The 13,842-nt window shown below is 55.8% G+C and overlaps 2 protein-coding genes across 4 annotated transcripts; both read left to right on the plus strand.

The window, feature by feature from the left end:
• Positions 1-883: 883 nt before the first annotated feature.
• On the plus strand, positions 884-7,460 carry PEX16 (peroxisomal biogenesis factor 16). Of its 3 annotated transcripts, none has more exons than XM_036326092.1 (11): positions 888-1,953; positions 2,161-2,196; positions 2,960-3,036; positions 3,381-3,514; positions 3,651-3,751; positions 4,421-4,501; positions 4,635-4,787; positions 4,889-4,961; positions 5,094-5,213; positions 6,627-6,691; positions 7,313-7,460. In XM_036326092.1, exons 1-11 carry the CDS (start codon positions 1,599-1,601, stop codon positions 7,369-7,371), a joined length of 1,254 nt encoding a protein of 417 aa, XP_036181985.1. In that variant the 5' UTR covers positions 888-1,598; the 3' UTR covers positions 7,372-7,460. The 3 variants fall into 3 exon arrangements, with proteins under 3 accessions (XP_036181987.1, XP_036181985.1, XP_036181988.1); XM_036326095.1 differs by having other exon boundaries at positions 899-1,957; XM_036326094.1 differs by lacking the exons at positions 3,381-3,514; positions 3,651-3,751 and having other exon boundaries at positions 884-1,957.
• Positions 7,461-12,207: 4,747 nt separating this feature from the next.
• Positions 12,208-13,805, plus strand: CUNH11orf94 (chromosome unknown C11orf94 homolog). Its single transcript, XM_036326096.1, is given in 4 exon segments — positions 12,208-12,518; positions 12,520-12,621; positions 12,788-12,861; positions 13,039-13,805. Coding segments are annotated over 4 exon segments (369 nt in total). The 5' UTR covers positions 12,208-12,447; the 3' UTR covers positions 13,161-13,805.
• The last annotated feature ends 37 nt before the right edge of the window (positions 13,806-13,842 follow it).

The following is a 13,842-nucleotide window of genomic DNA, read 5'->3' on the forward strand; positions in this document are numbered from 1 at the left end:
TGCTTAAAACACCAAATGGTCAGATTAGACCAGGATTCCAATCTTGACTGGGTTCTTCTTTCTTTTTTTTTTTTTAATCCTCACCCGAGGATATTTTCCCATTGATTTTACAGAGGGTAAAAGAGAGAAAGACAGAAAAATAACAATGTGAGAGAAACGCATAGATTGGTTGCCTCCTGCAGGAGCCTGCAACTAAGGTGCATGCCCTTGACCCAAATCGAACCCGGGACCGAACCCGGGATCCTTCCACTGAGCCCAACCGGCTAGGCAGCCGTGGGCAAACTACGGGCCCGCGGGCCGGATCCGGCCCGTTTGAAATGAATAAAACTAAAAAAAAAAAAAGACCGTACCCTTTTATGTAATGATGTTTACTTTGAATTTATATTAGTTCACACAAACACTCCACCCATGCTTTTGTTCCGGCCCTCCGGTCCAGTTTAAGAACCCATTGTGGCCCTCGAGTCAAAAAGTTTGCCCACCCCTGGGCTAGGGCTTGACTGGGTTCTGAAGCGGATCCTTCCCTCGTCTGGAGATGGTATCTGGTGGAGGGGATTGGCTAAAATGACATATTACTGTTCTCAGGTACCACACCTGCCGGCAGCCCCGCCCCCTTCTCCGCAGCCAATCAGCAGCTGCCCCGCCTGAGCGTTTGTTACTCGCGCCTCTGGCCACTCTTCTCGGGGCGCTGCCCCTTTCTTTTTTTTTTTTTTTTTTTTAATATATTTTATTGATTTTTTTTACAGAGAGGAAGGGAGAGAGATAGAGAGTTAGAAACATCAATGAGAGAGAAACATCAATCAGCTGCCTCCTGCACATCTCCTACTGGGGATATGCCCGCAACCCAGGTACATGCCCTTGACCGAACCGAACCTGGGACCTTTCAGTCCGCAGGCCGACGCTCCATCCACTGAGCCAAACCGGTTTCGGCGGGGCGCTGCCCCTTTCTAGGAGGCTACTGGGAAGGGATCCCCAGGATTTGCCTCCATCGCTTACGGAGCAGCTGAGCTCCGGGAGGTGCGTCGAGGCCCGAAAGCGGACCAAGTCTGCCCGCAAACCATTTTACAGATGGAGAAACCCGAGGTCCAGAGAAGGGAAACTCCCCAGCCGAGAGCCGAAGCTCGGGCCAGGGTTTCTCCACGGAGGTGGGAGTGCAGGTGCGCGCTCTTGGTGGGCAAAGTCCTTGCAGGAGCTTGGTCCGAAGCAGAGCACTGACGGTGCTGTCCGGAGGAGGGAGCCTGCGTGGGGTGCAGGATCCATCGCTGCCTCCGTTTCCCTAGCACTCGACGGGAGACGTTGAAATTGGCGACACGCGCCTGCCGAGACACACTCCGACTATATTAGACTCTCCCGGCGCCCCCTCAAGTCTGATGGAGGCTCCTTTTCGCGCGCTACCTCCCAGCCCTTTAACACCCGGTCCCCCCGTTCGAGCCTCTCGGCGTTCTATTGGAAAGACTCTAGGCCCCTCTAGAACGTGAGGCCCAGACCGCCCTGGAGCTGGAACTGCGCATGCGCAAGGACAGCCAACCGGGAAGGCGGAAAAGCTAGTCCCGACTTTGTTGAGCTGCCTGGGTGGGGCGGGGCGGAGATTGTGTTAACCAATGACCTGCAGGAGCAAGGAGGGCGGGATTAGGCTCCCGGTTGCTAGGCGCTACCTTTGGGGGAGGCAATGTAAAAAGATGGGTGATCTGGGATTCAATGGCCCTTCACGTCACCGTCCTTCCAGACCGCGGAAGTTAAGCAACGGAGAGGCGGGCCTAGCACCGGAAGCAGGAAGGAGGGCACAGGAAGCCAGGCGCCGCCACCACTGGCCCAGGCAGTCAGTGGGTCTGTCGGTCCCAGGGCAGGATGGAGAAGCTGCGGCTCCTGGGCCTCCGCTACCAGGAGTACGTGACTCGTCACCCGGCCGCCACGGCCCAGCTGGAGACGGCAGTGCGGGGCTTCAGTTACCTGCTGGCAGGTGCCACCCCAACCTTTGACCCATCCCTTTGAGGCTCTGACCTCTGACCCCACGGGTCCCCTTCCCGGAGGAGTCGGGGCAGTGGTCCCGGTGCTGGAGAAGTTCCTTCCAGGTTCCCGTAGAGCGTAGGGAGGGGACATCCAGGGACCCACGCCCGCAGGGTGGGACAGCGCTCACCGACGCCTCCTTCTGTGTCTTCTCAGGTCGCTTCGCCGATTCGCACGAGCTGTCAGAGCTGGGTGAGCGGGCTCAAGGGGGTGGGGGGTGGGGGGCGGGAGGGCCCCGAGTGCCTCCCAGAGGGGGACCTCCCCAAGTCGCAGTCCCGGGCTTCCCGTTAGGTCATCCTGTGCTGTGACCGACTGGCACAAAGGCCCAGCACCCACTCTCCTGGGCCCTCGTGTCCCCATAGCTGAAAGACAGACCTGGGCTCCTTGACCGGTCAGGCGGCTGGACCAAGGGCTTTCCTTGCCTTTGCCCAGTTAATCCTCCCGACAGTCATATAAGGTCAGTGCTGTTGTCCTCAGTGTCCAGTTAAGGGAACAGAAGTTCAGTGAGGTTAGAGAACAGCCTCTGATGATCCCAGATGCCAGGATCCCCAGACTGACTGCCTCTGTAGTGTTTGCCCAGTGAGTCCTGGAGGTGATGGTGCTGAAAGGAAGAGCTGGGTTTTGAAAGGTGGAGAGGGAATAGGCTTTCAGGGACAGGCTGCAGAGAAAGCAGAGGCCAGGAGGTGAAACCACACATCTGTGGCTATTTGGAGCACAGTGGGCAGTTCCAGGTTGGTTTGTCCCTGAGATCATCCTTTCTTGTTCCGCCTGCCACACGAGATCCTATTGGGGAGTGTGGAGCTCTGAAGAAGTGGGCAGGGAGGCAGGTTGGTTTCCACACAGTCTGTGGGTGGCTGAGCACAGCAGGTGATAGGTGATCCAGGCAGCTCTGGGGAAAAGGTGAGGAGGTGGAGGCTGCAGAGCCAGCCCCTCAAGACCACACTCTACCCCTCAGTGTACTCTGCCTCGAACCTGCTCGTGCTGCTCAACGATGGGATCCTGCGCAAGGAGCTTCGGAAAAAGCTGCCTGTGGTGAGAATTCTGCCAGGAACTGAGGGCGGGAAGCATGGGGACTCAGGAAAGAAATGGTAACAACCAACCTGTGTGCGTAGCACATGCTATGGTCTCATAGAATACGAGACCTGCCTCTGTCCATTTGAGCCTTGAGTCATCTCATGGGGTGAAGTGTCCAGGTGTCAATGTCCCCATTTCAGGTGAAGAGACTGTTTTAGAATCATGGAGTAGCCTGTCCCAGGTGGGGAACTCAGGCCTTCACATTTGGAAAGGGGAAAATCCACCTCCTGTCAGAGGAGAGCCCTGGGGGAGGCTTGGGAAGAGGGAGTATCCCTTGATCTCTTGGCCTGGGGTTCTTGCAGTCGCTGTCCCAGCAGAAGCTGTTAACATGGCTGAGCGTGCTGGAGTGTGTGGAGGTGTTCATGGAGATGGGGGCCGCCAAGGTGTGGGGTGAAGTGGGCCGTTGGCTCGTCATTGCCCTCATCCAGCTGGCCAAGTATGTTGGGACTGTGGAGGGCAGGCCCCGGGTGGGGGTAACCAAGGCCAGCTGTACAGATGGGGTTCAACAGCACTCCTCTGCACCCCTGCCGGCTAGTCACCTCCCCCCCAGCCCTGCCATACTCCCAATCCAGGGCAGTACTGCGAATGTTCCTGCTCATCTGGTTCAAGGCTGGCCTCCAGACCTCACCCCCCATCGTTCCACTGGACAGGGAGACCCAGGCACAGCCCCCGGGTAAGCTGCTTCCCACGCTGGGGTGGAGTGAGCATGGGACTACTCTGTGGATTTAGTGCTGACCCAATGAATCTTGTCCATTAATGGAACACATCTGTCCCCATCAACTCGTTTGTTCTCATCACCCTGCATTTTACAGAGAAGAGAGAGAGAGAGAGAAATTAGGTTGGGACAGAATCAGAACTTGAACACAGGACTTCTGACATGAGAGTCCTCATCCTTTTCTGTGGTCTGCATGACGAGGGGACAGAGCATCAGCAGGAGATGGGGATCCTGCCAACCTCGTCTCTGGGCCTGCCTCCGTATTCAGAACCCCAAGCTCATGAGGCAGGACACCCAGCAGATCTATCCCTTCAGAGCTGTGGGCCCATCACCTATTGGGCTCTGAGCCTCATTCTCCTGGCCTTGAATGGAGGCAGTTCTTTGCTTCTCCTCTAGATCATGTTGAAAGCCAGGGATTAAGAAGATACAGCCCCTCTAGTGCTGTGGTTTCTGTAGATGTGGTTGGGTTCTCGCTGCTTCAGTGTCCTTGCCTCAGCTGCTGCCTTCGCACAGGCTCATCCATTCTCCCTTTAAACCATGACCTTCATTCACTGCACACATACTCTTCGCAGGCTTTGCTGGAAACATGTCCCTCTGACAGTATGGCCTTCTGTCTGTCCCTGCTAGATGGTGAGCACAGCGGTAGCGGCCAGGAGCAGTCATACGTGGGGAAGCGGTCACACAGAGTGGTGCGAACGCTCCAGAACAGTAAGTGTAAGACGTAGCTGGACTGGGCACCTCAGTGCTGAGTCATCATGGGCCCGAGGGCCTGGTTCTCATCACCACCTGCCCTCCCCATGCCCAGCCTGGGCCTGGCTTCTCATCTGCCCTTGTGTTCTAGCTCCGTCCCTGCACTCAAGGCACTGGGGAGCCCCCCAGCAGCAGGAGAGACGGCAACAGCAGCACCGGGAGGAGCTGAGCGTCACCCCCACTCCGCTGGGGCTGCAGGAAACCATTGCAGAGTCCTTGTATATTGCCCGGCCCCTGCTGCACTGTATCCTTAGCATGGGGCCGCCGCCGCTTGGGGGTAGGGACTGACAGGAGTGAGCAGGGCGGGCCCCGTGCTGGAGACATCCTTGACGCCTTGGCCATCAGTGCTCAGCCTGGGCCTATGGGGGCAGCGGTCGTGGAAACCCTGGCTCCTATCTGGTGTCGTGGATGTGACCAGGTGAGCCTGGGCCTGTCTGGGGTCTCCACTCCCTCCTCCAGGCTTTGTGCTACAGGCCTGGCCCCACCTGGGCGGGCAGGCGCCCCTATTCTTCCTGTTGCTGGTCCTAACTGTGTTCCCTCATCTCCCCAGTCTGAGCCTCCTGAGTGACAGGAAGGGCCTGACCCGGAGGGAGCGGCTGGAGCTGCGGCGTCGGACCATCCTGTTGCTCTACTACCTGCTGCGCTCCCCATTCTATGACCGCTTCTCCGAGTAAGGGCCCTACAGCGCATGGCGAATGGCGGGGCCCATCCTCAGCAAGGGAGAGAGGCAGGAAGTGGGATACCAGTGTCCCAGCCCTTGTTCACGCCTTCCTCCCTCCCTCTTCCCCCATCCCAGGTTCACTGAGCACTTGCTGTGTGCTGTCCTGGGATGTGGTCACTTGTTCACTTATTGGATCCAGCCTAGACCTGCTCTCTGAGCACTAGGGACCACCAGCCCATGGGTGCAGGAGCTTAAGCAGTTGTTGGCAGGAGACACAGAGGACCGTGCCCAGGGATCGTGGTGGGCTTGGGCTTGCCACACCCTCCAGGTCACTTGCACATTCCTGTCAAGTAGTTTGGATTATCCCCACTTCTTACAGGAGGCACTTGAGGTTCAGAGAGGTTGGGCAGTTTAAACAAAGCCACCCAGCTGGCCAGTAGCAGATCCGATCCCCACAGCCAAGTTCTCTCTCGGCCTGACCCTTGCCTTGCCCCACTTTGTCACCTGTGAGGGTCCAGAGCTCTTAGCCTCATCGGACACAGAAAGGCCTGTGGGGACAGCGGGGAAGGACGGTGTGGTTCCCAGGGCCAAGTCTCCCACGGGCCGGCCAGGGTGACTGTCTGAGGTCCGACCGAATCTGAGGAGGGTTCCCTGTATAGCAGTTGGGGTGTGAACAGCAGGAGGTTCCTGGGACCCCTCTGTAGGTTTTAAAAAGTACACCCCTTCCTGTACTTCATATTATGACCGTGCAACTCCTGTCTTTTTCTGAGACGGTAGAAAGCACGTTTATGTCATGTTTATTATCACCTCCGTGAGGAGAACTGTCTGGCAGGTTCTGCTTTCAGATTAGTTTGAAAGCTCACAAGGCACTAAAGCCAAACCCTCTTCCATATTCAAGAGGCTCACAGGAGCCTCATGACCTCCCCCCACCAACCCCACCGATTGCCTGCACTGCACAGAGGGGACATCACAGCCCCAGTCTCTCGACAGGCATTGTGAAACAGTAATTGCAGAGGTGGCTTCCCAGGCTCCAGCTTGGCTCGCTCTCCGCTGAGCTGATCAGCCTGGCACCCTCAGAGCAGTGCTCAGACAGAAGGGTCTAGAAACCAGTCAGAGAAATTCCTTGTTTCCCCAGAGGACAGGAGCAGGGTGCAGTCTGGGAAGGCACAGTTTTTCTCCCCCTTTTCCTGTTGTCACAGAGACAGTAGGGTCTCTCTGGAGCTGTGGGGCATCCCAGGCCCATGGCTGGGAGCTATGCCCGAGATCTCGTCCTTTGTACTGGGGTTTGTCCTTGCCTCATAGTTACTTTCTGTCTCCTGACGCACTGCCTGCAGTCAGGTGGTCGGTGAAAGCGTTTTAGCATCCTCCTTTGCAGGGACCCGGACACCCCACTCAGCCTGCTCCCTGTTTATCTCCTTGCAGGGCCAGGATCCTCTTCCTGCTCCAGCTGCTGGCAGACCATGTCCCGGGCGTTGGCCTGGTGACAAGTAAGCATGGGGCGGGGTGTGACTATTACAGTGTGTTGTGGATCTCATGCATGGCCCTGTCCCCGTTTTCTCTTTGTCTCCTTGTAATTTGATTCTTGCCACCACCAGAGAGGGGGCGGGAGGTCACGTTAGGTGGGAAGAGCTCCTGGACATGGGCCGGCCTGGTCGGTAGCACCTTGGGCAGCTGGAAGGAGGGTGTCTGGCGTGGGAGGAGTTAGACCTTATCAGCCATCAGCCTTTTCCCTGCCTCCATGTCCTGGAGTGACATGAGACTCTGGGTGGACACACTCTGGCGAGATTGAAGCCCACTGGGCTGCTTGCAGATTCCACCTCAGCAGAGAGCCACTGGGCTGGGCTGGCAGCATCTGTACAGCTGGACACACTGGGTGGCTTCTGAGCATGAGCATGTAAATGGAGACAAAGATCGCTGCTTTTACTGCCTCCCAGGGGTGAAGAGGTGAGGGTCAGTCTCCAGGCCGTGTAGATGTGAACAGCTGTACTTGAGCAACAGTGGCTGATAAGGAACCTGGGCAGAGCAGAGCCAGGAGTCTGGCCCTCAGTCCTGAACTTGTGTGTATTCATATTCTCTCTCTCTCTCTCTCTCTCTCTCTCTCATTGCAGAGCCACTCATGGATTACTTACCTGCCTGGCAGAAAATTTATTTCTACAGTTGGGGCTAACAGACATCCGGGAGTGGGGCATGGGGAGGGGCAGGGGGAGCCTCGGCCCTTCGGTCCCCTGGACCCTAATAAAACTGACTCTGGCAGTATCCAAGTCTGTGGCCTCTCCCTGCCCACAGCCTGGGGCGCCTGGCACTCCCACCCTGGCCAGGCTCTGTGCTCAGCCCTGGGCGCCACCACAGCCCTCTAACACCTTCTCAACTTTGACTGCACCCTCCAGTGGTGGAGCCGCTGCCGCTGTACCTCGTCGCTGGACCAAGCAGCCTCTGCTAGGACTGGGACCCAGGTTCCTCAGCCACAGAAAGCTGGCATTGAACCTCGAGCACGGGGAGCTGCTTGTCATGGCAGCTGCGGGAGTAAACTGCCTGTCTCACTGGTCCCTGGTGACAAGGCTGAACCCAGGCAGTGATGACAGCTGCCTGCCTGTCTTCCGGCCAGAGCCACTGTCTGCCCCTTCCCCCTGCAGGGCCCTGCTGCTCGCCAGCCTCTGTGAGGGAGCCTGGGGAGTGGTGGCCCAGCGCAGTGCAGTGTGGCACCGCAAGCCCTGAACTCCTAGTCGAGAGCAAAAGGCTTTTCTTCTTTGGGAAAAGAATGCCAGGCACCAGCCAGCACTGGGATTGACGCTGGGCTGGAAAGAACAGCAGCCTGAGCAGCTCTGGGGGGAGCTGGGTGTAGGTTCTGCCTGGTCTTCCCCTTTCCTGCCCCCCTGCCCTGCCCCCTTTTCCCTGTAAACAGACCGCACTGTGCTGCTGGTTTCTAGCCAGATGGTGGTCCCTTAGGTTCGGAGAACTCGGTCTGCCTTGGTATCTGTCGTGCGTTACCTCCTAGACTCCCAGGTGAACCGCCCCGCCCCCCCCCCCCCCCCCCCCCGCCCCCAGCCGAGGGGCCAGCCTTTCCTGGACTGCTTTTTTTTCTTTTTCTTTTTTAAAAATTAAATCTTTATTGTTCAGATTACAGTTGTTCCTCTTTTTCCCCCCATAGCTCCCCTCCACCCGTTTTCCACCCCCCCTCTGCCCTCACCCCCTCCACTGTCCTCATCCATAGGTGCACCATTTTTGTTCAGTCTCTTCCTGCATCCCCCACACCCCTTTCCCCCCCAAGAATAGTCAGTCCACTCCCTTTCTATGCCCCTGATTCTATTATAATCACCAGTTTATTCTCTTCATCAGATTATTTATTCACTCGATTTTTAGATTTACTTGTTGATAGATGTGTATTTGTTGTTCATAGTTTGTATCTTTATCATTTTCTTCTTCCTCTTCTTAAAGGATACCTTTCAGCATTTCATATAATACTGGTTTGGTGGTGATGAACTCCTTTAGCTTTTTCTTATCTGTGAAGCTCTTTATCTGACCTTCAATTCTGAATGATAGCTTTGCTGGATAAAGTAATCTTGGTTGTAGGTTCTTGGTATTCATCACTTTGAATATTTCTTGCCACTCCCTTCTGGCCTGCATAGTTTCTGTTGAGAAATCAGCTGACAGTCGTATGGGTATTCCCTTGTAGGTAACTGACTGTCTTTCTCTTGCTGCTTTTAAGATTCTCTCTTTGTCTTTTGCTCTTGGCATTTTAATTATGATGTGTCTTGGTGTGGTCCTCTTTGGATTCCTTTTGTTTGGGGTTCTCTGCGCTTCCTGGACTTGTAATTCTATTTCTTTCACCAGGTAGGGGAAGTTTTCTGTCATTATTTCTTCAAATAGGTTTTCAATATCTTGCTCGCTCTCTTCTTCTGGCACCCCTATAATTCGGATGTTGGTACCTTGAAGCTGTCCCAGAGGCTCCTTACACTATCTTCGTATTTTTGGATTCTTTTTTTTCATTTTGCTTTTCCAGTTGGGTGTTTTTTGCTTCTTCGTATTTCAAATCGTTGACTTGATTCTTGCAATCCTCTGGTCTGCTGTTGGGAGTCTGTATAATATTTATTTCAGTCAGCGTATGCTTAATTTCTAGTTGGTCCTTTATCACAACCTTGAGGGTTTCTAGAAAATTCTTGAAAAACCTTAAAAGTGTGGTTTTGAATTCTATATCCAGTAGTTTGCTTTCCTCCATTTCTGTCATTTGTGTCCTGTTTCTTTGTCTCTGCATTTTTTTATGCTTCGCTGTGTCAATAGAGTGGCTTTCTGTACTAGGTGTCCTATAGGGCCCAGTGCCTCAGCCTCCCCAATTACCTGAGGTAGACACTCTTGGTGCACCCCCTTGTGGTCTTTGTGCGCAGTCTTGTTGTAGTTAAGCCTTGATTGTTGTAGGTATCACTGGGAGGGATTGACCTCCAGGCCAATTGGCGGTGAGAATCAGCTGTGTCTGCAATGGGAGAACTGTGCTGGAGACACCCCTCTGGGGTAAGACTTGCTTCAATGGGGCTTTGGTGCTCACAGAGTCTGCCCCCTGAGTGTGTCCTTTATGAATCCGAGGAGCTGCAATCTGGATGGTCCCACTCTGACCTCCGGGCACACTGGCTCCTGGATCTCTAAGGAGGTGCTAATCTAGCCTCTGCCTGAGGCTACCCAGCAGGAGCCAGCTGTGATGCAATGCAAGTTGCCCTGGGGCCTTGGGTCAGCTGCAGTTTGTTAGGTAATTATCAGATTGCAAAGGGCCAGGCCTTTCATATGCAAAAGCCTCAGTGGCTTGGGCAGGGCAGGGTCCCAGGGGATCAACAGGGCGGAGCAAGCAGTTATGGCTGCTCTCAGTCCTGCCCTCAGAGGCCCTGCTTCTCAGTGTCCTGGCAATCGCTGCAAGCACCCCCGAGAGAAAGCTGCCCTCGAGTTCCAACTGATGCCAGACAGTCCAGTTTCTCTCGTATGAGTCTGGGTCCCCAGAGACTCGCCTGGAACTGGAGCTCAGAGCTTGAAACTCCCTCCCGATTGAAAAAGACAACCGTGTCCTCAGCCGCCAACCCTCTCCACATGCACCTCTGTACCTCTATATTTTACTTCCACATCACACCTCCTCTGAGTCTCAGTATGCTTTTCTCTTTCCTTCTAGTTGTAGAGTTTCCACTCAGCCAGCCTTCCTGTGGTTCTGGATGATGTCCATTCCGTCTTTTAGTTGTATTTTTGAAGTGGTTGTGCGAGGCAGCAATCTCTGGTGTTTACCTATGCCGCCATCTTGGTTTCTTGGTCCAGCATTTTGTTCTGGACTGCTTTCTCCAGTGCCTCAGAAGCCACCAACCCCAGACCCTGTCACAGCTTGAGGCCCACAACTTTCCCTGTGTCTACCAAGGATTGCTGGGCACTTGCTCTGTAGCAGGCTCTGCTTTGTGCAATTTGCTCAGAAATGAGTACAGCACAGTTCTTGCCCCAGCTCCCAGCAATCGGTGGAGGAGACGCATGTAAATGCATGCAGTGCGCGGGTCGCTGCAGCGAGTGCAAGTGTGTGTGAAAAGTAGTCTAGCCTCAGGGTGTGTTCCGGCTCAGGCTGACGACCCGGAAGGCTCACTGGTCAGGGAAGCCTTCGTTCAAGCAGGCTGTTAAACTGGTAAAGCTCCATCTGTTTTTTGATGACAGACTCGGGGAAGAGGCCCTGTGTGCAGAAAGCAGCATGTGTAGTGTGGCAGTGGCGTGAAGCCAATGCTGGGGCAGAGGGAAGTAGAGGGTGGGAACAGAGGGGATGAGGCTAGAGAAGGTCAGGGCCAAATCCAACAGGCCATCAGGTACCAGGTGAGAAATGGAGCTGCCTCGCAGGCAGTGGGGAAGCTGCTTGGTGCAGGGTGGGCTGCTGGGCACAGACAGAGGATGGGGGCAGTGACGTTGCTGGTGGAGACCTAGAACAGTGGATGGGGCTGAATTACGGCCATGGCAGGGCGATAGGCTTAGGAGTGGCCCAGGCAGGCCTTGGAACTGGTTGTAGAGAGGAAGAGGTGGCAACTTGGGGGCAAGACGAGTGAAGGTCGAGGGGTTTGGAGTTAGAGCATCAGGGAGCTCATAGTTCCCAGCAGAGGTGGGATACAGAAGCAGACTGTGGTGTTCAGGACACACAAGGGTGGAGGTGGTCAGTGAGAAGCCAGGGGGTGTGCTCCAAGAACAGGGAGCAGGTATACTGCAGACTCCAGAGCTGCTTGGACTCGGGGGCTGGACCAGGAGCCAGGTTGGGAAACCTCTCTGGGCCTGAGGCACCTCAGCAGTTGAAGGAAGGGGTTGGACCTGCCAGCAGATCTGCTGTCTTAGAAGCAACGGAGTTTCCCAAGTGCAGACCCCCAGCTCAGCCTCAGATTCTGATCCCACAGGTCTGGATGGGGCCCAGACTTTGTGGTTCAACCCAGCATCATTTGGGTTGAGCTTCTGCAGTGAGCCAGGTCAGCCCCACATTAAGAGCCAACAGGAACCAAAGACAGGGTCCCCTACTCAGCCACAGGCTGTTAAGATTCTCCAGGACACTGTCTCATTGCATTTATTCACTCAACAAATCTTTATTGAGCACCCACTAGATGTCAAGTACTGGAGATCCCATAGTCCCTCTGGAAACTTATACTTGAGGAACAGGTCCCAGCCTTTGCCGCCAAACTTGCCTTCTGCCCAGGCTCTGGGGTGATGGCAGGGCATGTGGAGGCCCTGAGCCAGGCTGGTCAACGCTATGGGGAGCTAAGTGGGAAGTTCCTCAGAATGCTTCCCCCAGTGGGATCTCGGAGCTGGCCAAGCTGAGTGACCGCTCTGGGCTCTCCGGCCGGCAGGACCTTCCTGGAACGACTGAGCTGTTGGAGGGAGAGACGGTGGAGGTGGCCGGTGGTGGTAGCAGGAGGCTGACTGGGAGTGGGTGGGGCTCTGGGGGATGAGGATTCAGTGACTGACTTTTGCTGATGGCCTACTGTGTGCCAGACCTTGGAGACATTATGTGCCTTACCTCACAGATGAGGAAACAGGCCCACAGAGATTAGTGACGTGTCCACCTAGCAAGAGGCAAGGTAGGGATTTGAACTGAGAGCTGACTCCAAAGGTCTATGCCCACCTTGGGCAGTGGCACTAGAACAGATGTGATTTGGCACCTGCTGACCTACATCGTCAGTAAAATCCAACGAGAAACCTCATTGTGGAGGTTTCTGGCCTAGTCAGGGGCTGGTGCTGACGCTCAGCCCTGGAACTAATGCCCTTTGTGAGGTGGCCCTGGAAGTTGGCAGCGGTTCCGTCCTGCTGGGGGAGGGGCAGCAGAAGCCAGATCGGGACCTGCGCAGATGGCTCTGTTCTCCAGGGCCCCGCTGAGCCTCTGCCTCCTCTCCCTCCTCCTGGCAGCTGCACTCCTCCACCCCCAGCCGCCGAGGTAACTCCCAGGAGCACAGGGCCAGGGCTCAGCAGGGCCTGGGACCTGGAAGGTAGGGAGCAGCATGGCAGAGGAGAGGCTGATGCCATCCTGGACCACTCCCTGCTTCACGGGGAGGTGGCAGTGGCCTTTGGGGCCAGCGTTGAGCACCCACCATCTCCCACAGGCCTCAGCGATCCGTTCCTGAGGATTTTTCAGCCCCCTTGGAACTCTCACAGCCTCTGTCTGGCCTGTTGGATGGTAGGATCCCGCATCCCTCCCCTTCCCTGCCTCCCCTCCTCTGAGGAAACATGCCCTAGGGGAGGCCATCCAGGTCCAGCCTCAGGGTTGTCTTATCTCAAACAGCACCTTTCAGGGGCGACTTCAGCAGATTCAAAACCAGTCTCCCTCCACCCATAGCCTCTTGTCTCTCTTTAGACTATGGGATCCAACCCAAGCACCCAAGGCGACGAGGGCCTCGACCCCTTCTCTCCCGGGCCCAGCAGCGCAAGCGGGACGGACCAGACATGGCTGAGTATTACTTCGACACACACCTGTGATGGGAATCACTTATAAAGCTATTCTGTGCAGTAAAGCCAAGCTCGGGCTTTCCTGGGATGGGAATGAGCTGAGCATGGGAAGGGCCCACGTAGATACACCCACTGCAGTCCAGACAGGAAATGGCACTTTAATAGTTGTGGCCAGGGTGACAGGACCAAGATGGGGCTACAGCCAAAGCAGCCAAGAGGCCGGGCTGGCCCGGGCCAGTGGGAAGCCGCCTTTTCCTGCCAGGGTGGGGCCCTGCTGCGGCTCTCTCCTTCCTTGAGGGGCCCCACAACTGCGGGGGCCAGCATGCCAGCGAGGCTGGAGGTGGAGCCAGCCAGAGGCCACACAAGTGACAGCTGGGGACAGGGATGCACCTCCACCTGCTGCTGTTCCCTTACTGGAAAGTCCTTAGGAGGTGCTGGTCTCAGCCTGAGCTCAGGGCCTTTGGTTGGGGTTGGGAATTGGGGGCAGGTTGGGCACTTGCAGGTGGCATGGGCTTCATCAAGGCAGAAGAGAGCCAGAGGCCCTGGCAGGGGAAGTGTGGCCCAAGATGGGACAGAACCCTCTGCTCCTGGATGGGCATCCTTCCTGGCCACAGGCCTGACCAGCCCTGCCCCCACCCAATCCCCGGGCAGCCTGCTCTGTCCTCCATAGATGAATCTAACCCCTTATATTACAATAAACTGCATTTGCCTC

This window comes from Myotis myotis, unplaced genomic scaffold, assembly GCF_014108235.1.
Source record: "Myotis myotis isolate mMyoMyo1 unplaced genomic scaffold, mMyoMyo1.p scaffold_m19_p_10, whole genome shotgun sequence".
Taxonomy (NCBI): domain Eukaryota; kingdom Metazoa; phylum Chordata; class Mammalia; order Chiroptera; family Vespertilionidae; genus Myotis; species Myotis myotis.